The sequence below is a fragment of the Montipora capricornis genome, chromosome 4, assembly GCF_036669925.1.
Source record: "Montipora capricornis isolate CH-2021 chromosome 4, ASM3666992v2, whole genome shotgun sequence".
Taxonomy (NCBI): Eukaryota; Metazoa; Cnidaria; class Anthozoa; order Scleractinia; family Acroporidae; genus Montipora; species Montipora capricornis.
The window spans coordinates 44,798,850-44,826,349 of NC_090886.1; the positions used below are offsets into that span (position 1 = coordinate 44,798,850).

The 27,500-nt window shown below is 40.9% G+C and overlaps 3 protein-coding genes across 3 annotated transcripts in view; 2 read left to right on the plus strand and 1 right to left on the minus strand.

Annotated features, from left to right (window-relative positions):
* The window catches only part of LOC138047070 (unconventional myosin-Ic-like), a 37,000-nt gene extending 31,018 nt beyond the window's left edge, over positions 1–5,982 (plus strand). The window contains exons 32-36 of the mRNA XM_068893764.1: positions 444–514; positions 3,157–3,254; positions 3,652–3,705; positions 4,594–4,639; positions 4,786–5,982. Of these exons, the coding sequence (XP_068749865.1) occupies positions 444–514; positions 3,157–3,254; positions 3,652–3,705; positions 4,594–4,639; positions 4,786–4,803 (287 nt within the window). The 3' untranslated portion in view covers positions 4,804–5,982. The remainder of the gene's footprint in view (positions 1–443; positions 515–3,156; positions 3,255–3,651; positions 3,706–4,593; positions 4,640–4,785) is intronic.
* Positions 5,983–8,612: 2,630 nt separating this feature from the next.
* LOC138047071 (cell cycle checkpoint control protein RAD9A-like) lies at positions 8,613–26,472 on the minus strand. The gene is made up of 17 exons (XM_068893765.1): positions 26,229–26,472; positions 26,073–26,143; positions 25,807–25,956; positions 24,765–24,879; positions 24,442–24,541; positions 23,483–23,589; positions 22,521–22,627; positions 18,381–18,445; positions 17,379–17,555; positions 16,998–17,267; positions 16,044–16,108; positions 15,877–15,949; positions 14,441–14,487; positions 14,225–14,253; positions 11,989–12,150; positions 10,811–10,846; positions 8,613–9,701 (listed from the first exon to the last, which is right to left on the minus strand). The coding sequence occupies exons 1-17, from the start codon at positions 26,260–26,262 to the stop codon at positions 9,654–9,656; spliced, it is 1,656 nt and encodes a 551-aa protein (XP_068749866.1). The 5' UTR covers positions 26,263–26,472; the 3' UTR covers positions 8,613–9,653.
* A 49-nt stretch (positions 26,473–26,521) lies between these two features.
* Positions 26,522–27,500, plus strand: part of LOC138047072 (uncharacterized) — a 13,042-nt gene continuing 12,063 nt past the window's right edge. The window contains exon 1 of the mRNA XM_068893766.1: positions 26,522–27,355. Within this exon, the coding sequence (XP_068749867.1) occupies positions 26,522–27,355 (834 nt within the window). The remainder of the gene's footprint in view (positions 27,356–27,500) is intronic.

The following is a 27,500-nucleotide window of genomic DNA, read 5'->3' on the forward strand; positions in this document are numbered from 1 at the left end:
TTGTTCCCATAGGAAAAATAATCTATTGTTCCTGCCATGCAACATGGCTTCCGTGCAAAACCTCTATACTTCCGATTCGTATCAGGTGAATAACTGATCTACTTATCAACTTATAATTCGACAGGTCACGTGAACTAAGTGTCACGCTTCCCTTAACTTTACTATGCTCAGACTTACTCAGATAACTACGAAAACCACGAGGTGCACGATAGTCTTTGCGCATCTGACCTATGACGTCATTCAAAATGACACAGAAGATGCAGACGGTCGACAAAAAAATCTCAAAGGAGGTCACCTTGACACCACAGGACACCCAGGATTATGAACTGCGTTCTCCTTCTTTACCTGGCATGATAATAATAATCTAATTAAGTGCCATTTGGAGGTAACCTGTTTTGTAATTCATAAATAAATAAATAAATAAATGTTTTGTTACTCTGTAGGTATTTCTGTCAGCTCTAAGACTGATGGAGTGTTTGTCCTTCACATGCCAATTGAGGAAAAGGGTGACAAGGTGTGTGGCAGTGATGTGCTGTTCTTAAATTCCAACTTGGGGTGTGATTATGCTATGACGGTTTAGTTGTGTGAACTGGACAAGTGTTTGTCGAGTTGATATGAGAAACCCAAATGTAAAAAATTGCCGGTCAGTATTAAAATAGGGGAATCTTTGTTTACATTTTTTGCCTCATTAGTACGAGACTATCGTTTTCTAATCATGCAGTCAGCTGAGAATAAAGTGCCATTGAATATTGAAAGTGCATTGCCTAATGAGCAATTTCTGAAAATTTAAACCCGATATACCGGGTAATCTCCGAGAGATGATGCTTTGAAAATTCCAAATTTTACAAAAAAGTGTATGGAATCAGTAGGGCCTTTGCCATCCAAGTATTTGTCAGGTTTTTATGGCTATAGCTCGTTCAAAGTTAAAAGGCTTCAAACTGGAGATTAAACAAAGTTTAACATCTTCTTTTACCTTTTGAAGTCAATTTATAAATAGCATGATGCATTCTGTGAGCAAACTCGAGGCAACTAAGGAAGGGTGGGGGGGGGGGGAGGAGATGAGCAAACGTGAGGCAATTAAGGGAGGAGGGGGAGGAGGACGTACTCTAACGCTCCTGGCCTTTTGATTACTAATTCAAGTTCAGATACTGAGCTATATGAGAGTCTTGGGAGGAAGGCCATTAAACTAGAATGAAGGGGGTAGTTTCTAAAGAAAGTGTGTTGCTGCGTCGGTGGGGAAGTAGTATACAAAAATTTGGTTTTATCAACGGAGTTGATAATGTAAATTGGCCACCGTACAGAGATTCTAAAAGCTAATCTCTGTGCGGTGGCCAATTGACATTATCAACTCCGTTGATAAAACCAAATTTTTGTATGCCATTAAACTAGGTTGAGGAGATATGCGTTTGTCAAAATGCGTAGTTTATGAATATGCAGATAGTAATAATGTGTGAAAAACAATGGCCGTTTTTAAAGTGGAGATGCATACTGTAATTCGTCTGGGACGAACTTTGGCAAACTGTTTTCTGCGTCTGTCAAGTTGGTCTTGTATAAAGACGGGCACAAGATGCATAATGCGTCTTCGAAGACGCACTAAACTGCAGACGCATTATGCATCTTATGCCCGTCTTACAGTACTAAACGTCTTACAATAATAGACGAATGCTTTTACAAAAATGGTTTCCCAAGTTCGTCCCAGACGGATTATGCGTCCTATATAGTTCGTCCCGTCTTTACACTAGGTGGATGACACGAGAGACGCATAATTCTTCTGGATGGATTATGACGTCTCTTGTATGAAAACGGCCATGGCATTTGCACTGTAGTTAGACGCATGTCAAGATTTGAGGTCATCCTTAAGAAGCAAGGGTGGCACAGTCGGTTAGTGCGCGGCCTTGGTGCATAAGGTCCCGAGTTCGATCCCCGGATCTCACATCCTTGTTTCGACTTCTTTCCTTTCAGTGTAGTCTAAGTAGCTTTAAACGGAGCACTGATGGAAAGAGGGGGGTAAAATGAGCGCACCGTCGGCTTCCTGGGAGAATACTCTCTAGAGGGTAAAGGAACTTCCGACGTTAAATAACGTGTACCTTTACCTTTACCTTTACCTATCCCATCATGAACTGGCGTTGCTTACTGTATGTAGTAACAAAAGGCACAGAAATTTGAACTCATGACTTCTGCAATACTGCTTGTGGCCTCTTCCAATTGAGCTATCAATCCAACTGGCCTGCATTTGGTCATTTGTTTAGTTCTTAATAAAACCACAGAGGTTGTGAACATGAAGACTATAAGGTGCGACTTAACAATACTCCGCCACTATTAGCTGTGGTTACACTAGCCTGTTTACCCATGGGTAAGTAGCGTTTGCCCACGGACAAGGGCTTTTTTGTGTGTAACAGCTTTCCCTAGACCGAAACTGCCCTAGGGTTATTTCCATGGATACATAAAAAAGATCAAAAGAACTTCCCATGACAATTCCTGAATTGAAAAGTACGGTTTATCTGCTCCCTGAGGTGGCTTGGCCAATCATAAAGCAGAACTAATTTTCAATGTGAGTGAACTCATATCTAATTATATTTTACCCTGAGGGGATTCTGTTACTGTGTAACCGCGTCCCCAAAGGTAACATGAAACCTGAACTGAACCAAACTCAATGCATTTACCCTCCAGAAGGTCCCAAACACAAGGTGTGTGTAACCACAGTTATTGTTTCCGTTGTTTGAAGAATGAGGCATAATCTTTTCACACGCACCTGAATTAGTGGCTGGGTATTCTAGTGTGAAGTGCGGATCGAAACAGGGTAAGATTTAAACTAATCTCGGAGGTCATGGATTTCGAATCCCGTTAAAACTGGCCAAGCTTTTTGTGGGTTACTGCTTTAGGAATGTTCATAACTTGGATGACCTAAAATTACAATTTACAATTACAATTTATGAAGCGCAGACTTCCATGAAATACTCAGTCGCGTCTACAATAATATAAAAATGACAGTGTTTTTTAGAGGTTAAAAGTCTTAAAATAACATGTAAAATGGAATTAACAAAAAATTACAATAAGAAATCTTAATATGTGAGGTTACAATACCTGTGATTTGTGGACATTGTTTTGTGGCCATGCAAAACTAACTTGCTATTTATCAATTACTTGTTTTCAAAGGGAGATATCATCCTTGCAAGTAAACATATCATCGAGACAGTGGTTTACATCCTCAAGGCGCTCAACAACAATCAGCTTCTCAAGATTCAGGCAGGAGAGTAGGTGTCAATAGCCTGGCATTAGTACTTCTCCGAAATCTCGTAATTCTTTTCTGTTGCCACATACTTAGACCGAAGCTTGGCCCTTTTGGTAGTCTCGCACTAGGTGTCCGTGTTGTTTTTGTTGTTGACTATGCCACGTTTTGCCACAATTTCTTGTAATCTCGGAATCTGATTGGCTTATTTGCCGTTGTCGATGTAAGTCTAGAAAACGCTGCTCGCGTTTTTGCTCGCGTTAACTTTCTCTTGTTTTAATAGCCAATCAGAAACGCTCATTCTGGAAAATAAACATATAGGCAACGCTTGCTTTGTCTTTGTGTCTCGATCTTGGTCACGCTCTGAAATAAACATTTTCCCACGATGCAAAACCTGAATTCTTTCCTTCTTTATCCTGTAGAATCAAACACAACATGGCAAACGACAAGACAGGGAAAATTGCCTTTTATGATGGGTATGTAGTAATGCCATGATTTTATGCTTTCTTAGTTAATGTATATTGGACTATTTCAACACCAGACAGTGCATGAATAGGCACTGCTAGGCACCAGGCTTGCAATTAAGTCCTCAGCTGCACTTGTGAAATAAGCCAGTGGCATGGCTCCTGCCAGATGGGATTATTAAAGGTTTGCTGAGTTTGCTTCAACAATTTGTTTAATGGGCCCTGAAAAACCCCTGAGGGAAGAGGTCATTAAGAACTTGTTGTGTACGTTTTCACGTCCTCCATGCAAAGGACATTGGACTGAAATTTACGACACTGTGAAACACTCTTGCACTTTCCTTTTTTTTTTCGTTTTGCTTTTTCTTTGACTTTGACGTCGTGTGAAGTACTACTACATTATCTGGTAGAAGCAGCCACACCATTATCAAAATATGGAGCAGTTAAGTGGTTTACCGCGCACCGGTGGCTCAGTTGGTTGAGCACCGGGCTGTTACGCGGGAGGTCGTGAGTTCAACTCCGGCCGGACCAACACTCAGGGTCCTTAAATAACTGAGGAGAAAGTGCTGCCTTTGTAATTACATCTGCAAATGGTTAGACTCTCTAGTCTTCTCGGATAAGGACGATAAGCCGGAGGTCCCGTCTCACAACCCTTCAATGTTCATAATCCTGTGGGACGTAAAAGAACCCGCACACTTGTCGTAAAGAGTAGGGCATGTAGTTCGCGGTGTTGTGGTCTGTCTTCTGTGGTGTATCATGGTTGCGAGGGTAAATGCTCGGAGATATTAGCTACACGAAGCTACTCTAAAAATCCGAGGGTAAATAAAGATATATGATATGATATTTGTAGAATGTTTGTATTGTACGTTGTAAAACTGGTCATTTACTCTCTTTTGGCTGCAGCTCTGAGTTGTTGATTCGAAAGGGAGAGAGCGGTGACTTGGAAGTGGTGAGGATTTTGCCAGCATTGGCAATAATTTCTGCATTTGTTATTTCACATTTTTGAGTGACATTTTGCCGACTATCAAGAACTGCATAAGAGCCGGAAACATGACATTTATTTTTTTCTCCTTTTTTTTGTTTTTGTATATTCAGACTGCTCCAAGTTCGTGATGCAGTTAGCGGGTGATAGTATGTTGAAGAGAAGATGCCGTCTTGTTCCCTTAATTACTTGACAAGCCACAAATTAATTGAAAATCTTTTCCATGTTCAACAATATACGTAGCGATGATGTAGGATTACATGAGTGATTTAAAATTTATTAGTCAGCTTTAACCCTTTCGTTTAAGAGACTGAATGCAGAAATTTAGAGTTTAACAGAACGTTACCTCTGCTCTACAATTAGACAATGGATTCAATGGAATATCAAAAGCGTGTGTTTGGAGGCAGTAAACCAGTACTCTGTTCTTTTATTTTTTAAATTACTGAAAAATTTGCTTCTTGCACTGCATGGAGAAAACGCTGACAACCAAAATTTGCCATTACCATCTAAACTGAGGTCACCCAGCTGCCTCAGCTAACTCAAGATTTCTCTACAATACGTGGGAGTTGGCCCCCCTTCGACCGACAGGCTTTTCGACCGTTTGCTTTTGTTATGGAAATTTGCGTTGCGATCTAATTGGATGAATTTTAGCTTTGGCGGGAGTTTCATATGTGAAAACTGTTCCACGGCACACAATGCCTGTCGGTTGAAGGTGGCCCTTAGAGTTTTTTAACATTTCAGTTTTGTGAGCGTATATAGAGTCTACTGAAGTCGCAGAATGATGATTTCTTGAACATAACAAAAAGCAAAGAATATCTATTAACCTTTAAAAAATATAGCTATTTTTTTCTACATTATTGATAGTTTATAAGGACAACGTAACTTAGTGATCGTGCAATTGTTAAACATATTCTTGCGTTTCACTCACATGATCAACAGCGGTGTTTTCAGCGAAAACAAAAGAAAATGTTTACATAACGATGGTTCAATTCCCGGAGGATTGGATCGGGACTCCAACATGGCCACCGTCTCACAACCTCGTTCCCAGGGTCCTCTCTCTTCCTTTCTCGAGGAAGGAAGAGAGAGGACCCTGGGAATGAGGTTGACCGTTTCATTGTTTGGGGACTCCAACATGGCGGCTGTGAAATCATGTGAAAACCAAGATTTTTTTACCGTAGTCGTTCATAACACTAAAATTTACATCTATTAATGATAGAGGCTATGCACTCACGTGATCAAGAACCATGTTTTGTAACCGAAACAGAAAATATTGTCTTACACGAATAAATAGGTTACCTCCCGGAGGCTAACTTGGCCTCTTTGTTTTGGGTTAGGGTTAGCACTTTACAGGCTGCTCTGACGTTACGATTATACGCTCTATGCACTTGAGCTTTGGAGCGGGGACTGGAGTAAATCGTCTGAAAAAATCAAGGACATTAAATATTAATGAGACAACAGATCTGGCCCCAATTGTTCGAAGGGTGGATAGCGCTATCCACTGGTTTTGCTACTGTTTATTCGCTGGATAGTGATAGCGTTATCCACCTTTGAACAACCGAGGCCAGCTGTTTGCTTGTGCTCGACTGCTTTCCTATCCTTTTTATAGAGAGTAAAATGTTTGACTCTTTGCCTTATCTTGCAGAAGTTATTCTTTGCAGACGTACTAATATTTTTTTGCGTTCGACGAAGCAGAACGCATTCTAATCATGTCAGTCCCGCGTGTTCATCGGGTTTCGATCATGATACCACACGATTTCAGCGTTTGGATTCGTGGCCTCGATCTCATGTAATAGTGTACGGCATACCGATTCCCGTTTGTCCATGTTGGCTTGGGTAAATATTTGGATGGGTAACCGATTGTTATAATAACCCTTGCTGTACAATCTAAGGAGTGACACATTGGTCGTGTATCATACCTCCCACCTTTGACCTCACGAATAAGTCGACCCATGACATCTACGACCGGAGTTTTTATAGTATCTACTGACGTTACAAATCACTTGACTCTGAAGATGACTTCCGTTCAGGTTGTCGAAACGTCAGTCAATGTCATCTCAACAATTCCTTCTCGGGACTACACTCACCCGGACGATCGTACTTTACTACAACTAGATCATTGTACAATTGAATTTCTTTGGAAGCATTTGGAAGGAGGCCTTTCTTAAGGGCCCACAGACAGATTTTTCGCGGGTTGCTAAGGAAGTGAAATGTTACTTCCGGTAACTGACGTCATCATATCATGAGCTGACAAGAAAACCCACTCACAAGCAATAGTCACTGCACAAACTGTTGTTTCCATCAAAGGTTTTTCCTCGCCCTTCTTCGTGCTTGTTCTCAGATCAATTGCGCATGCGTCAACGAACTGACTTCCGGGTTGAGAAAAAAGCTAAATTTCCGGCGGTTTAAAATTGAATTAATTTTTTTTTCACATGGCACGTTTCACCCCCAAATACAGAATATAGCTAAGCATTGATTTTTTAAAATCATCTTTTTTGAAAAAGCTATGGGTATTTCAGTATCGTTTATGTCTTTAAAAAGAACATTTTTCAAAATAAAAAGAAAACCATGTTTGGCTGGATGCAAAAACGAATACAAATTATCAACCCATCGATTAAATACCCAAATTGCGTAGCACGGAGACAAATTTAGAGTTTTCTTTTATTGGTCACGTGACCATGGGCGTGGTATGATGACGTCATATTTAGGGTCATTGCCTTACAAAAGTTGGACACCGACCAAAATAATGCCAAATTCTCTCAAATTACGTAAGCATTACATCCTTAGCAACGCACCCCAAAAAATACGTCAGTGGGCCCTTAAGCTAAAAGCTAAATTAAAATAATGACATTTATCAGCATTATCGATTTATGATCGTAGGGTAACATGATTTGGTTGGGTGAGTGAGTGTATGATGCGGGAGGGAGGCGAGACAGAAAAAAAAAGGAAAAAAAACAATTTCTGCCACGGCTATGTCAGAACTTAGCGCCTTTCACCACACTAGTCCACAGACGAGGAAGTGTGGGAGAGATAATAGACCATTTGTAGCTCACTTGTAGCGCTAAAAATCGATGTTTACTTTGCAACCTTTTCTCTGTTTCTTTTATGTGGTAATCACACTATGAATCATACTATGGTAGATAACGCATGCGCATTCGTTAAATTGTACCTTGCGTACCAAAGCTGTTTCGACGGCCTTTTTTCAGCTGGGCTGTGAGAATCAAGGTACCACTGAGTCTGAAGTCTGTTTTATTAGCGGGATATTTCACGGAAATTAATATTTCTTATTTCGTCTACTTTTGTTGCTGGTCTTTTCCACGGTAACTGATGTTTTATGAGTGATAATAAGGCAGGCAACGAGGCCGGTGCACCTACCACGGACTAGACGTGTTTAATAACATTGAACAATTTGCAATACGAATATCGCGTGTAATATACGATTCATCGGGATCTGGTACTTTTATTTTCTTACGCTGACAATTGCTTACAAAATTATAATGAGAATATATGAATTTCAAGCACCTGATAAATGAATTTGAAAAAACCTCATTGTATAGGGAAACTCCACATCAAGCCCTCTTTCCTGATCTCGGGTAAGATCGTTAGGAAAACAATTCTCTACTACTATAATATTTACAGCTGGGGTGTCAGTGGATGGGCTTTCTATCTACATTCCAAAAACGTTGTCTTCAGGGCCGACTTGATTATTTTGGGATTATTTTTTTCCACGGCAGTAAAAATGCAATCGGACTTTGCGATGGCGTTTATGTCTTCGACGTAAAGGGGATGGAGTAGGCTCAGATTTAAAGCCGTTAAGGTCGTTGCACGAGGGCCTAGGGTGGGGTGGGTACTCAACGTTCGATAATCGATTGTATTCGACCATTTTTTACATTCCTTAGCTACGACACACATGTAACGTAATTGAAAAAGAATTAGTACAAGCCGAATTTTTGTCAATTTCTTTGTCATTTGGCACCTTTACAATAACTATGAGCAACGTCCTTCCCGGAGCATGGTGGTCAAGTTATGGAGGCAAATTTCAAAAGTGCAGTTTTTACACCACCTCAGAGGTTGCAACCATAACTAATGTGGAATTGTTGAATGAAAGTCGGCAATAGTGAAGTAGGAAACAGTATCAACTGATTTAAGTCTAAGTTTAAACAGATGTTTTGTGCGGTGATAAACGATCATAAGCGTGTCGAAAGACACATGGCCTGCGAACCGCACGCAAAAGAAAAGAAAGTACCGGGTAAAAGAGCAACTCTTTTACTCTGTAACATGTTCCGTCAAATAAGAAGGAAAGAACCATAGTAAAGCCAGTTTTCTATTTAATTCGCGTAAACCTTAACTGAAGTTTTTGGTCGGTAACTTATCCCTCCGAACATGGATATCATTGAAGAACAGCGCGTGAAGCTATCGGAACAGCTTGCTTGAAACTGCTGCAAAGTAATTTGACGGCAACATCTCGCTTTCAGGAGCGCGAGTATTCCGGTTAAAGCTTTTCGAATATTAAACTGAAAGACATGCGCAAGCTCTGGATAAAAAGAGACAAATCTAAAGATTGTTTTGAAGTCACCACCTTGTATTGTAAGGCTATGTGGCATAATTAACGGTCGCTAAAATTAAGCTTGTCGATTCTAGTACCGTGGTGGCTTTACGAGGAGATGGCGTGATGTTCCAAAACGGACCAGATGCCAGCCATGAAGACCAATATAGCAAAAGGCCACAAGATATGGCTCTACATCTCGTTCAAATGAACAGTTCGTATCTTTCTCTGGTATTCTTCTCACATTTCCTTCATCAATTGGTTTGGTTTTCACGATCTAAACTTCCGAAAACACAGAAGTGTACTTGAGTTTACCGTGACGGGGAACCATAATTATTGCTCTCGGAACCATTTCTTGCCATTCACCGATTTCGCGTTGCACTGCCAGTTTTTGACGAGGACTGCGGGCCACTTGCCGAAGAGCAATTCTGGTATTACTTAGTCTTCGTCACTGTCGGCTGCAAGTACAACATCTTGGTGCAGGCTCTGCAGACATAAACTGGTGCAGTTATCCATAATCAAAATCTTACAACACTAAAAAAAGTGTCAAGCCTTTTTGCAAAGAGAGGAGGGGGAAGATACATTTTGTCCGAAACTAATCGCTGACATCCAACTGTAAAGGCTCGTTTAAATGGTTTCAACATTCTTTGCTTCAACATGCATTCAACACTTTGTTGATCTAAATGTTCGGTGCGTTTGTACAGGTCGTCCAACACTGTTGAAAGCGTAAAAACATTTGAAAGCTTGCTGAACGCGTGTTGAATCAAGTTTAAATCTGTTTCAACTTTCATTCAACATCGATTCAACTTTTCCTTTGTTCTCGCAAATGTTGAATGGTGTTAAGGCCGTTTGAACACTCTGTTCAATATTTGTAGAGCAAACGCATGCTCACATCAGGCCGCAAAAGTCAATATGGCGGCACGTAGTTTATCTGGACGAGAGAGTCTGGTTTCTAGTTCTTAGTTCCTCGCAATCAAATTTCGCGAAAGTGTTGGTTCTTTTGTTGGCGCAATGTTGGAACCGTTTGAACGGCCTCCGCACAACTTTGTTTTTGCGTCCAACATTTGCCCAACATCCGTTCAACTTTGAACGAATGTTGGTCAAATGTTGAAATCCTTTACGGGCCTTAATAATTCAACAACAATATAAAAGTTATTTTACTTGGCTACATTGCCTCTTTGCAAAATAGAAAAAAGTCTCTGTTAACAAAAAATTATTTAAGGTGATAACAAAGGATCAGAGTCTAAAATTTGCGGCAAGATGTTTCGACCATCTAAACAGCTGTAGCTAATCGAATAGATAGCCCAAAGCATAAAATAACCCTGGTCAGAGTTTTTCTCTGTCCTTGTGTGGGCCCCAATTCCAATGCTAGGGTTGATCTCTGATGGAATAGTAGTGTTAGGCCTCACTCGAACTTGGATTCAATAGTTTAGTTAATTTCTGAACCCCTGGGAGCTTCTGTTGGGGACACTTGTACAACATGCCCCGGAAGGGAGAGACCAATACAGGTTTTTTTACCTGGTCAACCAAAGAAACAATCATAATTCAAAGAAAAGCAAGTAGACTAAAAAGCTATCAACAACTTTGGGACTCACTTGATTTTGTGAAGCATTGAAAAACATGGATTTAAACTGCAAAACGTAAAACATGCAAATCATCAATAAGTAATAAATGACTGAAAATGAAAGTGCTGTACATTCCATTGTTACTGTTTGGTATGCTGTACAAAATGCAGTTTAACCCTTCCCATCCTGGGAGAGGTACTTGCACTGAGAATTAACTCTGTCTAACACCAGGCGTTTTTTCTCGCCTCAATGGAGGCCGCTTTAGAGGCGAACGAACTAATTAATAACATCTTGATCCACCCCAAAACTATCGCCTCCTTAAGCTTTTTGGGTTAGTTAAGTGACCATTCAAATAAAATGTAGTACTGAGCAGTACATTACCAAAATGGCATTTAGAGCAGTTTTCAAATGAGTGTCAAAAAGTAATTACGCGATTGCAATAGGCCATTTCCGAGTTCACGTCTGCCTGCTCTTCAAAGCGAGTCCAAGTGCGAAGTTTTTCTTTTGAAAATTAGTTTTCATTCATATGTAAACTAGAACTAATTACCATCACAAAAACTTCGCACTTAGACTCGCTTTGAAGAAGAGGCTGACGTGAACTCGGAAATGGCCTATACGCTTAGTGATTCGTTTAAAAATCTCGCGCCAGTTTATCAACCAATGAAAAGGAAAACCATAACCAATCGCGACTTGCACACGCAATTTTTAGCGCGCTTTGAGCAAGTTACATGAAATCGCTTCGAAATTGGATTGGTTCAGTGCGCTGTTTGCCCCTACTGTGATTGGTCGAAGTAATTACCTTGGTATTTGTTTTATGACACACAGTTCGTTGTCATTTCTTTTGCAAGGGAAATTAGCTCTCCTCTGACAACGTTATAATCACCAATGATGAAATGGATTCCTTTGTTAATGTTGACGGCCTGCTCTCGTCTGGCCTTGTAGCTCAGTCGGTAGAGCAACGGTGACCTAATCTGGAGGTCGTGGGTCAGAGATTTTCTCTGTCCTTTGGTGACGAACAAACATAAGTTTCCCGATGCTGTTTATCAGCGAAGGTTTTTAACGCATCATCCATCACATGTACAGTAGCGTAAGACCTCACCTGTACACGCTATTGAGGACAACATTCATTCAAAAATATTACAGGCTTTTCTCAAGGCATCTTCGATCGGAGGATAAAATGTGAGGCAGATAAATAAACGAAAATTCACCTTTTTGTGAGGTGGTGTTCCTGGGATAAATTCATAATCATCGTCAGCTTCTACATCCATCATCAAACTGTCGTCATGGTCAGCCTTATGTTTTTTGGTCGTCTTTTGTTGTCTTAGAGACTTAAATTCAGGACTAGTGCAACTACTGTTTCCGAGGGAAGGCTGCAAAACATAAGAAGCGAGTGATGCATTGAAACACGTACATGGTATTTTGTTTAAGTGTGGGCTCTGAGAAAACAATAATGAATTGCTTGTAAAATGAAGGATAATTATTATCCTTCGTTTTATGAGGAATTCTTTTTTTTCTTTCTAACTCAGGATACGTGAGCAGACAGCCTTCTCAGACAATTCCTTTTCTGCTTTCCCCATTGAACTGGTTAATATTTGCAGCCATAGGAGCGGACCAGGCCACAAAAAGCAAATTAACCCGTGACACGTGTATACATTACTTTGCCATGACTTTACATACACCATGTTTACCTCGTCGAGTGATTAAAGAATGATAATTATTTCTTATAGAAATATTTGAAATTAAACTTTATTTCCTGGTTAGCCTCCTGTCTGTGTCTGAAGCTATAATCCTCGCAGTTATGAACGCAATTTTAGCAATTGCGTAGAGAAGCCTGAAAAATTCAGGACTCAAGGGGGTTTGAACCCGTCACCTCGCGATACCGGTGCGACGCTCTAACCAACTGAGTTACGAAGCCACTGATGTTGGGAGCTAGTCATTTGTGGGTTCATATGTTCCCGTGATGAATGAATCAACGATGAAATAATCTATGAAATGATTCATGTTATTGAACTGCGGATATGAAATCAAGTGAAGCTATGATCCTGCAGTTATGAACGCAATTTTAGCAATTGCGTAGAGAAGCCTGAAAATTCTGGCCTTCAACAGGGTTTGCATCCGTGACTTAGCGATGCCGGAGCGACGCTCTCAGTAATCAACTGAGCTATGAAGCTCATCATGTTGGGAGCTGGTCATTTGTGGGTTCAAATGTTCCCGTGGCGAATGAATAAACTTAGTTCATAGTTCATATCTTCATTTACCCTCGGATTTCAGAGTAGCTTGGTGTAGCTAACATCTCCCAGCATTTACCATCCCAACCATGATATACCACAGGCAGACCACAACACCGTGAACTACATGCCCTATTCTTTGCGACAAGTGTGTGGGTTCGTTTAGGTCCCATAGGATTATGAACATTGAAGGGTTGTGATATTCTTTATCCGAGAAGACTTGAAAGTGTAACCATTTGCAGATGTCATTACAAAGGCAGCACTTTCTCCTCAGTTATTTAAAGACCCTGAGTGTTGGTCGGGTCGGAGTTGAACTTGCGACCTCCCGCATGGCAGCCCAGTTCTCAACCAACTGAGCCACCGGTGCACGCGCGTTCGTTGATTCAAAGAGACCCTTACTGAAGTTCATTGTCATCAGCGGCCTTGGGTTTGTTCAGAAGCTGGATAAGGATACCTACATGTACCCTTCAACAACAACTAGGACCAGGGAAACAATAGTTAGCCCAAAATGGTTACCCCCAGACCAAACTACCCCTGTAAATAAATCAAATGGCTACAGAACATCGAAGGGTCATCAAAGACTGATCTTTGCCGAGCAAACGATGATAAGGCACGTGGACTGTTTTCACATATGGTACAACACTTTCTTCACACTGGGTGAAACATTAAGGGGACGTCCAGACAAAGAAACAAGACACCACAGGCTACCAGAATCCCTGTTATTACGGTGAGGTGAACATTGGAGAGATGGGTAGATGTAAGCATGAATGAATCAGGAACATAATTTGAACCAACGCATAGACATGCGCATGGAACGCATGGACATGGTTTGTCCAACGCAATCGTTTGCCACGTCAGAACGTAGTTACTGTAATAGGACGAGGCACCATCCTCTCTAGGACGAGGTTAACAACAAGGTAAACCCTCAGGAAAAAACAGAAACAGCTCATACAAGGTTTGAAATGCAGACATCACTGCCAACCCCCTTGCCACTTAAACTAATGCATAGCACGTTGACAAAAATACCAGCAGCATTACGGTGCAAAAACTTAATGATCTAAAATTATTACTGACATACAGTTGTACAATTAATTTTTGTCAGACAGAGACTAGAAGCATGTCAATGGTCATCCTTGTCAAATACAAGACGACTCATTCTGTTTAATTGTTTGTGGATATACTTTCCTGAACCTACATTTTCTGCAGAGTTCCTTACCATGTCCACGTTTTTCAAAAATGACACATCTGTAAAAAAAGGAGAAAAAACAAAATGAGAAATGGCACATGAGAATTGCAAGAAAATACCGGTATGTGTAACAAAAGGGAAAACAAAAAATCTTTGCTGAGGTGAAAGACATTTTAATGTCTTGGTAAAGGACTAATTTATTGGTTTAGTTCTATTATTAATTGCTGGACATTCTCATTGGCATACCTGTAGCTGAGCTGGGTGGGGTCTGTATGGGCTTTGCACTACCACAGCTGATCATGAGTTAAGATACACTGTATATAATAATAGTAATAGTAATGCAGGTTTATAAAGGAATACACCTTTCACAGTTTCTATGGTGCACACCACAACAGTGTTAAATATAAGGTGTACAGTAACAATTGACAGTTCCCTTTAGGGAAATGACTTTCCTAACTCACCAAGAGAAAACTGGGATCTCGGTCAGATCTCAGAAGTCTTCTCTGGTCAAGATGAAATTGTCAGATGAGAAACGTTGAAGTCATTGGTCAGCCAAAGAGATGAACCAGAGACCAACTAAAACAACAAGCCTGTAGTTGTACTATTCTGTAATTGCAGGACTTGAACCGAGTCGAAAGGAATTGTCAGATCTCAACTCTCTTGAAAACAGATTAACTTAAAATACCAATAATTTTATAAACTGTTAAAAGACGTTTTTTAGGAAAGCCTACAGTTGCTGTAATTTGCCAATTTTATAATTATTAAAATGACCAAAAGCAACTCTGTTTGTAGATTATCAGATACCTTTAGTCAGTTATGACAGTTACACATACAGACCTCTAAATTAATAAAAGCGTATTGTATCACACAGTATACACTTACGTGGCAGTTGAAATTCAGGGAGATATAGTTTTGAGCTAGCAGTTTGGAAGCCCCAACTATAATACTAAGGGTTAACAAAAAGAGGTGACTCAAACTGTATGTACTGTACAGTACATGTAGTACATGAAGGTTGAAAATATTTTAACATGTTATGCATCAGTATAACTTGGAAACACACAGTTCTGGTAATAAATCAGATCCAACCAAAGCATCGACTGATGTGTCAGGCTACACTCAGCTGACATGTCAATTATCAACTTAACAAATAGATTCCATGTTGCCGTGCGTCTGTTCAGTAATAGATCACAGATGACATCAAAATGTGGTAAGAACAAAAACGTGGCACACAAGGCGATAGCCGAGTGTGTCACTGATGTTCTTACCACATTTTGACGTCTTCTGTGATCTATTACTGAACAGACCCACGGCAACATGGAATCTATTTGTTTTATATAATAAAGAATTAAACTTTATTCGCATAAAAGCTGATGGTGACGTCAATCGTGCGTCTGTCCTCTAATAGATCATAGCCAAGAACCAATCAAAATCCGTGAATAACTTAATGGGTTATTATATAAATGTTGGTAATGTGTCAGTGGCGTGTCAGTGGCATGTTAGTGATCAATTTTCTAACAGAACTTTACTTTGTTAAATATGCAGGTATTACTGATCAGTTTTTTTTTTGGCCAATACCTTGAATGCGTGTTGGTGGTGTGTTTACAAACACGCTGACACAATGGTCAAAGAATTGGTTCAGATTCGTTACTATAACTGACACATGCATGCATTTCTAAGGATACACAGTGGTATTAGCGCTCTCCTGACTGGCCTCATGGATGACTGACAGCTCTTTTCTCCCAGTAGTGAACATATCTAGAAAGCAGATGGTATTTAGCAATTAGGTAGTTATATTTTATCATATGCACCTCCTAGCCAGAAAAGAAAAATAATAATTTTGTCTGTTCACCTCGGTAAGGAAAGGAATCACTGAAGAAGTCATCAAGAAGTGCAGTTTTATTGGGATCTGAAATTCTATCAAATAAAAGACGAAAAAAGAGAAATTTCTTAATAATTTAGCAGCTCAATGTTCACTCATAAAAGAGTGACCATAACAGTTGAATGCATATAAAACATACATTACAATAGGGGCATTGCAGTGCAAAGCATTTAAGTGAAGGTACAGTTTAACTTATCTTTGCTTTGGTGTAAATTGGCTCCAGGAAAAGAGTACACTGATTGCACAGGTCAGTGGCTATTACTGTCCATACTCATGTACATGTAAGTCAAGGAAAATAGGCCATCTAGAGGGCAAAATACAGTGTTGTGTGTCTTCGAGGGATGCAATGGCTTTCCGTTGACCGACCAATGCTTTGAATGCTGTTGAAACCATCCAAAATTTTCAGCTGTCTATCACTTTGCCTTCATTAAAATTGGGTCACTCCTGGCTGGTGTGGTTAAGTCTGTGCAGCGACTTCCCCCAAGCTTTTTGGCTCGCTTGCCTTTTGTACATAAATTACTAGCTAACCAACAATCTTGTCTGATCCAGCACATGCTGTTTGCCACTCAGCTCACAGTGCTGGGAAGATAAGTGACGTCACGCAATCTGAAAGTCACATAGGGTAACCAGCTGCAAGACAGTGTTCCCCTCAAAAACGTCCAGTACGGCATGTCTGTTGTCTTACTCTATTGCGTCTTGCGTTATGGGTTTAAAAGCTAATTATGATACCAAGGAACAGCGACATTAAGTGACAATTGCTTAAATTGTCCAGTTACAGTGCAATGATCACTTCTACATGTATCTTTTGTCCCATAATAGTCTATAAACTGCACTTTACATATACATTCCTTTCAGAAATAACGACGTTTATCGGTGGGTTCGTAGGAATGAACATAATGCCATTCCAATACAGCACATATGTACCTTCGGCTTGTGGAAACAGGTTCATCCTTTGAAGAATTGTTTTCCACTTCATCATTGTTTACATGATTCTTTTGTGCAGACAAACATGCTTTGCTGTCCTGTAAAGCATGGTCAATTTCTGAAATATCTAAATCATTGTCATCAAACATAGCATCATCCTGCTCATCATTTTCAGCTTTATTGTGTCTCCGAGAATCCTCCTCAGCTTTGTTGTTAGTGGTGGTTCTATGTGATGTCTTTTGGTGTTTTGGTAAATTCTTCTTTGAGGAGCTATCAGGAAAAGCAAGTTGTGCAAAACATTAGCAGTTGAATAAGACCAAACACTTTAGACAGGTTTTTGCATAAAAACAATGGAATATTATTATTTATTATTTCCTGTACCTATTGTCTTGCTTTTCCTTTGGAGTGTTTTTAGCCGATGTGCTGGCTGCTGCTGTTGCCGCTGCTGCAATGCCTGATGTTTGTGAGGATGGTTCAGATGTTTCATGATCAACTAATGTTGCCAAAACAAAGTTGCCTTCATAGGTTGAGTCACCATCCATGCTGAACACTATGGGTCTAAAATAGATACATCATCATCATCATCATCATCAATCCAATTTTGATCCGGGTTTATCCCCGTAAACGGGGGTGGCCGGATTTACCCCACTTTGTCAGCAATCTTTCTAACTCCCACTCTCCATCAAACCAACGCTCTTGCTCTCCTTCTCCACTTGCCTCTTCCACATCTTCTTTGGTCATCCTCACTTCCTGTTGCCCTTCACTTCAAACTCCAATGCTTTTCTCAGAACGTGCCCATCATCCCTCCTCAACACATGCCCGTACCATCTCACTCCATTTGCCTTTGCCATATGAACCACTGTTTCCTTCAATCCTAACATGTCCATCAGGTCCTCTGTCCTCTTTTTCTCCATTAGTTTTGCACCACACATTGCTCTCACCATTGCTCTCTCAGTCCTTCTCAAAATTGCCATCTCATTTTCCCTCAGACACCATGTCTCACTCCCATAATTCTTGCTCTTGCTGTCACAGCTGCCTCGCAGCCACCACTTGCATGCACCCTATCCCCTCTCTGTTCCCTCTCTGTTCTAGACTTACATGTAACTTACATACTGAATTTTTCAGGTGTCTACAAGAGACAACTGTCCAGATAAGTGCACAAGGATCATTATTGATTCTCTCTTTCATCTATACATCACTTCTCTCTTTTGTTTATAACCTGCACTTTAAACGCACATTTAATTCTAATCATTTACTTACCAGTACTTACAGTTGCAATTAAGCTTGCATTATAGTCATACGACTTTCCAGAACTGAAGTTGGTAAGCACTTACAGTACATGTGCAGCTGTCCAGAGTCAAAATGGATATTTAAAGTACTTACCTCCCTCCAGTCTCAAAATGTACATTTATTGGTTGACTTGAAAATTCAGCAAATGTCAAAATAGCCTGTGAGACACACAAAAAAAGGAAAACATAAAACAAACTCAAGTTTGTAGGTCTACAACCACTTGCAAAAAAGGTGAACAGAATGCAAAGATCCAACTGCGATAATACTGTAGTTTACCAATATTGTTCCACATGAGCCTGCACTAATTTGTAAGACTTCAGGACTGTTAACTTGATGAACCTGCCACTCGCTGCAGGAAGAATCTAAGTTCCTCTAATTCCTTCATCCTGCGCTTGCATGATGCTCTAATGATGCATTGCGACCTTTTGCTTCAAATATCGCTGTTTTGTTCACCTTGTAGCCAGTTCAACAGAGTTCCATTTAAGCTATGTGTAATTGTTGCCCCTTCCACCTCCCCTGGTGGCTGTACACCCTCTACACTACATCTGGTGCTGCACCTCTTGTCCTGGCAGTTGTGGTTTTTCTCTCATAACGTACATGTACATGTAGCCTGGCCCGTGTCATCTTTGCAACGTGGTGCTAAGTCACCAACAGTGCGAGCATGTCCTGCCATTGTGCCTTGTCAGCTGCTGATGACTCCAAATACTGATCCATTCCGGCTAGTTTTGCATTGCATTCCACGGCATCAATCCACTGGGTGCGGCACTTTCCCCTTCTTCGCTTTGCATTCTAAGGCCTCCAAACTTTCTTAGTCTTGTAGTCTTAACGAGCAAAGATGCTGGAGTCTGACCTGTTATTTCCCTGACTCCAATGTTCCTTACCCGGTGGAACCACGTTATTCCTAGGATACGGCGAAGGCATCGGTTGTCGAAAACATCCGGTTTCTTTTCTTCTGTGTTTAGTGGTCGCCCACGTTTTGGATCCATAGAGCAAGGTAGATATTACAACAGAATTGTAAATACGCAGTTTGGTCTTTAAACTAGTTTTGCTCCTCCAGATCTTGGAGAGTTGTCCGAATGCAGCAGAGGCACGCCCAATCCTGGTCCTTAATTCTTCATCTACATGTAGTCGGCAAGGTGACATGACATGACTTCTTCATGACACAGGTAAACGAAAGTGGTTGACAGCATCAATGCATTCACCATCTAGATGAATGACTGACTCTGTTTCCCCAAACACCATGGTTTTGGTCTTAGATTTAGAGATAGTGAGGCCAACTTCCTCTCCAGCTTGCTGCAAGGAGTACAAGGCCTGTTGGCCCCCTTCGCTTCCAGACTCTAGAAGTGTAACATCGTCAGCATAGTCCAGGTTAGTCAAGTACCACGCTTGTTCCATGCCGAAAAGTGTGCGTCTGCGTTCTCTCATGCATATTCCTGCAGAAGGTCGGTCACAGCTCTTGCGAAGAACAAAGTCAATCATTATGCCAAAAAGCAGTGGGGACCAAACACAGCCCTGTGGAACACCAGTCTCAATCCTGAACCAGTCCGTTATCTCCCCTTCAACGAGGATAGCAGCTTCGCAGTTGTCGTATATGCAACGGATAAGCCGTATATACTTATTGGGGATCCCGTTGTCAGAGAGAATGTTCCACTTAGAAGGGCAGTGAATGCTATGGAAAGCGACCTTAAAAGTCCACAAAGATGGCCAGGGCCTGCAGTTGGAACTCAACACAGTTTTCAATCAGCATCCGAAGGCAGAATATCTTATCTGCACAGCCACGTCCACTCCTAAAACCCCCTTAGTCCTCGTGGAGCTTTTTCTCTATGCCTCCTCGCATTCTGTCCAAGATGATATGCCCAAATGCCTTGCCAGGATCAGATAGAAGGGAGACACCACGGTAATTGCTGCATATGGACTGATCCCCTTTCTTGAAGATGGCACAAATCAGGCCCTTGGTCCAGTCCTCCAGAACAACATCATCTTCCCAGATTTTTTGCAGTAGCTGATGCAGGGTTGATGTTACTTCCGTTGGAGCTAGTTTTATCATCTCTGCTACAATCCCGTCTAGGCCCGGGGCTTTATTGTTCTTGAGCTTCTGGATAGCTTTCTCTACCTCTACTCTGGTGGGAGGATTTACTGAAAGCTCAAGAAGATCCCCCAATATGGCCAGTTTTATGTAGCCTCCTCTGGGGTGGGGGATGATTCAAAAGATCTTGAAAATAGCTTGCCCATCGTGCCTTCACTTCTTCCCTATCCCCCAGAGTTGTACCATCCTCCCCCTTGACAGGTGGCGCATCTGCAGGGAATTTTCCAGACAGCCGCTTTACCAACTGATACAGCTGCCGATGTTCCCTCTCTGAGCTGCCGTCTCCATATCAGCACCAATGGTATCCATCCACTTCTGCTTGTCTTTCCTTGCACTGTCTTTCACCTGCCTATCTAAAGTACGATAATTTTTATTTCTCAAGTCGACTTCTACTTGCAAACTGGTCTTTTGCAGCTTTCAATTTGGCTTTCTTTCTTTCCAGCAACAGGGACTCAGTAGTCTTAGATATCCAGGCTCTGTGCCTCTTCTTTCTTGGACTAATAGTATTCTCTGTCACATCCTTAACCGCATCTCGCCAAGATCGCAAGCCCTCTTCCACAGAAAATTGTGCCATGTCTATGTCAGTGAACCTTCTGGACACTTCCTCCCGGTATTCCTTCAAGTAGCTTTCGTCTTTCAGTTTTTTCCCATCCAGTCTCCTGCATGTAGTTGCCTTTGGCCTGTTTGAGTCTTAGTTTGGCAACAACAAGCTCGTGCTCACTTCCAAAGTCTGCTCCCCTATATGTATGCCAATCAAGCAAAGAACTTCGCCACCATCTGTTGATGAGCACATGATCTAATTGAGCTCTTGGACATGTGCCGGCATTACTGGTCAATGTGTACTTGTGAATTAACCTTTGCGGGAACAGGCTTCCTCCAATGACACTTGTATCTAAAAAACGCTGCCCATTGTCATTTGAGGGACTGGGTACAGCATGAGGACCAAGGAACAGCTCAAAGCCATTTCTCATAATTTTATTACCCACACGTGCATTGAAATCTCCACTGACCACCTGCAGATCATGAGCGTGAGCCCTCTGTAGCACATCTTCAAAGGATTGGTAAAATTGATCATCGGTTGGCGCCTAACAAACAATGATATTAATTCGGATGATTCCACAGTTGATTCTTGTGGTAAGCAGAGGATCTGAAATACACTGATAGCTAACAAGAGCTCTTGCAGCTTCTGGAGAAAGCAAGAGGCCAACACCTGAGTCGTGGTCTTCAGATACCCTCCCAGAATAAATGAATGACATTCCACCAATTGTTCTTAGCTTGCCTTGACCACCCCATCTAACTTTTTGGACACCCACTATGTCCAGCTTATACCTGGAGGCTTCATCGCACAGCTCTTTCAACTTTCCTGTCTGTCTCAGGGTTCGAACATTCAAATTTTGCCAAAGCAACTTCCTCTTCAGGACGGTGTCTTCCTTTCGGCTTTCAGCAGCGCCTGTAATACATGGCGTACCACGGGGAAATGGCCTCGGCAAGTCATAATGATCAGTGATGCTCGTTTTGGTAACACATATATAGCACCGGACCGAGTTGTTAGCCCACTGCTGGCCGGCCAGTGTGGAGGGAACGCCTCCTTAAGGCGCCACTGCCATAGCCTGGTTTTTAGTTCGCAGCATCCATCTATTAGATTGGTTGCCTTTGCCCAGCTAACAAGCCCGGTCTGCCTGACTATTTAAACCATAGTTGGGACTGGGGTTGCTGAGCAGCAGAGCATATCCACACTCTGGTGGGTCATGTATACTACAGCCAATGTGGCCCCAGCTCCTCCGCACATCATATTTAAGTCCCCTAATGAGGGGGTAAGCTGGTTATGCCCCCGCCATGTAGGCCGGAGGGCCAGTCCACGTGTCAAGGGCAATTTTATTGTGTGCGGTGACGATATTTAACTAGCTTATGGAATTGGCATCTGCAGTAACTAAAATAACCTTACATTCACAGGCTATAACAGAAAACTATGGGCAAAGATAGATATTTTCATTATTTTGGTCTCATCTGTTTTCCCCATGAGAACTGCATGTACAACAATAAAGAAGCTAGGCATCATATATTAATTAAAATGTGTTTGTATGTAAGTTGACAAAAAATGCCAAAAAAGTCAATCATGAGTAGTACTACTAATCGTATTTTATTACCCTAAGCTCTTTAAGGCAGAAGGTTACATTAGTGTCTACACCAATCTGGTAATTTTCAAACTCTTCAGGTACAAGCATCATCTCTGTGTGGATTACTTTTGTTGGATCTGAAATATAAAAACTAAAACAGTCACCAATCAACATTTTTGTTGACTTCAAAATCAAGTCTTTCTGTTTACGGATATGTGAGACCCACAATGCAAAGAAATGTAAGCTAAAAATAAAGCAAACAAAAGAAATCAAAATCTCACTGCATTTTTGCGTAACTGCAGAACAAATCATCCCTTAAAAACTAGGGTAAAATCAAGGCTTTTGGTTACAGTAGACTAGGGTTTGCCTACATGTTGCTCAAAATGCAGATTCAATCTGCAATGATATTATTAAACCTACAATCATGGACAAAAGTGTTGGGACGGTAGCTTCATTTCACAGATAACCGCCCTCCCCCTTTTAAATGTTGGATTTTTCCAGGGGAAAAAAAATGGTGACTTTTCTTACCTGAAGAACTACAACATTGTTTATGGGGAGGGGGGCCACAAGAGCATGGTATTTGCCAAATACTTCAGCCAATAGTTAGAAAAACCAAACAGGTGTGAAATGAACTGATGCCCGCAACATTCCCAACAACTTTTGAGCACGATTGTAGGCAGAACCACGGCAAATGTACGAATAGTTTCAAGAGCTACGGTAGGTCAACAATGAACAACAATCACAAAAGTGACAATTCAAGGAAAAAAATATTGTCATCATTGAAGGGGCCACTTTTCATTGTTGTATTATCATACAGTTCAAAATTTTTCAAACTATAATTAAATTTTGCTGTTTCACTTGTTTCAGATTACAATCATGAATATTGGACAAAGAAAAATCAAAACTGAATGGTTTGACAAATTTTAAACCAAGAAAAACTTTGAACCACAAAATTATATCAACAGCACAAAGATGTTGAATTTTCCACTCACCTGGCTCATCATCAACATAGTTTTTGACCTTGAAAGTCTCTGGACAAACAACTAGTGTGATTTCCTCCTGGTTATTTGGAAAATTATACACTGCATCATTCAAAATCCTGTTAAAAGTGGGAAAAACAAATGACATACCTGTATAGTATCATCATTGTAATCATACTAAACCCATTGATCCCTGGGAGAGAGACTTAATAGATTTTACTGTCTAACCCCAAACGATTTCACTGGTCAACTGGTGGTGCCCTGGGGCGCCTGATCAGTGAATGGGTTAACCAGTTAAAACTCTAATTTAATTAGTCTCCTGGGAGACTTAACAGATTTTACTCTGTCTAACCCAGATGGTTTCACTCCTCAACTGGTGCTGTCAATGACAATGACAATGATAATTACCCGGGAGAAGTGTCTCACTTGGCTTGCTTTGTTCTGCAGGTTCCATACCGCGAATCAATAGCTTGTCTGAATTTTGCTCTAGACTGCATGAGTCGTCTAGTTTGAATACCACCGTAACCTCCTAGTAATTTGCCACATTTGGTTAATTTGCCACAATGGGTTAACCAGTTAAAAACTATAATTTAATTAGTCTCCTGGGAGACTTAACAGATTTTACTCAGTCTAACGCCAGACGATTTTACTCATCAACTGGAGGCATCCTAAGGAGCCTGCGGAATGAATGGGTCAAGTTGCAACTGACTAACTCTAAGGAATTTTTATCCTACATTATACATGTAAATATCACAGGTAATTCTAACTTAATCTTCATGGGCCAGTTGCTCGAAGCTTGGTTAGCGCTAACTGTTGTTTAAGAGGTATCAAAACCTATAGGTTTCCATGGTATTTCATACTGGTTATAGCGCTAACCATTCTTTTAGCAACCCAGGCGAGGGTTACAGTCTGGCTAAATGAAGATATATGCTAAGGTAGAGAATAGACTTGAAGTGGTGAAGGTTCCTTACTTGGCTTGAGCAGTCATGAAGTTTGGACACATGTCTTTGGAGAAAATAGCTTGCAAGGTTTCACATTCTTGAAATGTCAAGTTGTAGGTCTTCGTAATTCCTTCAAATGACATAATTTATTGTCAGAAAAAAATTTAAATGTACATGTAAGATCAATTTGCCAGTGGTATTTATCCTGCTCAAATGTCACTTACCATGATGTAAAATAACAAGATGTGTTTCAAGCTCTAAGTTTCATGTGCAAAATTGGACAGATGAGTGGTAAACATTACTTTAAAAGAAAATCAACCAATAATTCCCTGATATTCTTGTACTTTACTAACCATGTCTACAAAACAACAAAAATATAAGTCTGGCATCCTTTATGTTTAGATCAATTTTACACTGGTCCACTGTCCTCTCAATTGTATTCATGGATTTGAACACTGACAAGCAAGACTGTGAAAGGAACATAAACAAGACATGTACTGTTTATTATCAAAAGACAGATCACATTACACTTTGGTTATGTATGTTAAATTTCATAACTCCACATGGTATTCACTTTCACTTCCTTAGCTAACCCCATACCACCTACCCTGCGAGCAGAGGCCCTTCGATCTTCCTAGATAAGTCGGGAAGAGGAAGGGACCTCTGCCAGCCGGCTCGACATTTCGTGTTGAGCATGCGTTAAAAATTCAAACCTAACGTATTCGGGAGTCAGTCACGCCTGACTAGTAACCGCAAAACCACAAAACCAAAACAAACAGTAACGGATATTTTCGAACAACTCTGGCAAACACACGACAACCAAGGAATCATTTCCTCAAGATAGTTCAAGTTTTTAAATTGCCATTTTAATTTTTACTGAAAAAATTAATAGGTTTCTCAATTCTGGTAAACTAGCTTCTGTGACCGACATACGGAAAAATTCTCATGGGAATTTAGAGAGTTAAAAAATTGTCACGCTGTTGTAAATTTAAAAAATATTGATGACGCGTGGCGATTGGTCATGCGCACAAATAAAAAAAAACAGGTTTGGCAAGTTGAAACTGGACTGACTCATCCGTTTCTTTGGATGAACGGCAAATCAAAGAAAGTCGAGCCGGCTGGCAAAGGTCCCTTCCTCTTCCCGACTTATCTAGGAAGATCGAAGGGCCTCTGCTCGCAGGGTACATACCACCCAACCCCACTGGTTTCACGTGCACAGTCTTACCAAAGACCCCTTCTTTCCCCACTCATAATTATGATTAGACTCCTCTAGATATCTTGGATAAGTTCCCAAAGTTTTGCCTTTCTGTCAAGCCCTGAACTGAGCAGAAACCTTAATTTTAATTACCACATTTCAGTCATGCAAAAGAATTGTGCTGTCAAAATGTCTCTGACCTTCATGCTAATCTTGCACTTGAGTAAATCTTCCTCTTGGGAATCCTCAGGCAGATCATTTGCACCATCGTCATAACTTATGAAGAAGTTCTCATTGAACAGGAAGCAGGCATATGCTGAACGAGATGAGTTGACAGTCCTTAGAGCGAGCTGGTATAAATGATTAAGGTATTAATACTGTTAGGTTTCGGATAGTGGAGAATAAACATTTTCCTGAGGGCGGGGGGAGGGGGGGTGTATAAATTCATTTAGCTTCATTTGCTTACCCCTTGCGACAAGGCTTCTAAATAAAGTTCATCACCGATTCTTGATAAACAATGGATCGCTTTGGCGAATACTGAGCACAGAGAATAAGGTATTAGACGATGAACGACTGCGTAACCCTTTCACTGATAAAAACAAATGTAGACACATTAACTTGCATTTGACAGATCTTCCGGGAATCACACAGCGCATCTTAGGAGTTCACATCAGGCCTTTTGTCTTAGATTCCTGAAGCCATAGGGCTGTACAGCTTACCAAAACACAACTATTGCTTTCCTATTACCCATTTTGCTCTCTGTGTGGTACCACAATTCACAACTTCACGGATTTATCCCAAGAAACAAACGAAGACCTGTATAATTCCTCCAAAATTCACAATGGCGCCAAATTATGCTCTGTTGTGGAATCCGCTGATACAAGAGACAGCTGGCTCGTTTGTAAAACACACAACATGGCGTCCTCAACAACGGGATTTCCGTCTTGGTTACTACTTTCAAAAGAAGATATTGTAAAATCAAACGAGTGGAAAGACTTAACATCAGAGCTTTTCGATGCACTAAAACAGCAGCTTACTGAAAGTCGCGTTTCTTACTTCTCTGATCTCACAGATTCGGAGAAAATCTTGTTTCTTGATCGTGCTGCCAGGCTCGTACGTAATGGTTCGTCGTACAAAAGTCTTTTGCTTAGGGTATCCGGCGTTCTTGATCGAAATCTAAACGAAGACGTCGTGAAAACTCTTGTTGATCCATCAAATAAATATACAAAGACACAGCTGCTTTTAGAACAAGCCTCCGAAGCCTCCATCAAGTTTTTGCAGAGATGGCCCGATTTAAGGATAAAGTTGTACGCCTGTATAAATCATCCTTTGCCTAAAAACTTGCGAAAAGCGGTGTGGAAAATGTGTTTAGCTGATCCAAATGTACGTCGAGAATTTTTGGACAGAGTGTTGAAAAACAAAAGAGACACAGGGTCTGCACACGATGCATCCATTGGCCAGAAGTGCCATGCATTCTTATCTTCAGAAGCAGCTTTACGTGAACTTTCATCGGCTCGCCCTGCTGTGGTTGATGTCATGATATCTGCGCTGTCTTACAGACAATATTCTACGAAGGGTGTATCTACCCTAGTTGATACAGACTTTCTGTTGACTTTACCATTTCTGAAAACCATGGTTTTGGACATTGATGTGAATCACGTTGATTCTGAGGAAGTTGCGAACTTTGTTGAAATGTACTGTACTTTTATGGATTCTAGACCCCCTCTGATGAAAGACTCCAGATCTAAGGTAAAAGGTAATCCGTGTATCATCCCTCATATTACGGGGATATGCATAGAAGTCCATAACCTAGAAGTCTCAATCTCTCTGATTTGGCCTTGATCCGGCCCATCGGTTAACATCAAAATTATTGCATTCGACGAGGGAGAAAGTA

Excerpts from the sequence above, each read along its gene's own strand:
- LOC138047071 (XM_068893765.1), bottom strand. The coding sequence starts at position 26,262 with ATGCGCTGTGTGATTCCCGGAAGATCTGTCAAAT. Across the intron at positions 17,556-18,380 it reads CATTTTGAGACTGGAGGGAG|ACCCATAGTGTTCAGCATGG; the intron begins GTAAGTACTTTA and ends TATCTATTTTAG. Across the intron at positions 14,488-15,876 it reads GAGAGCGCTAATACCACTGT|CTGTGGTAGTGCAAAGCCCA; the intron begins GTATCCTTAGAA and ends ACTCATGATCAG.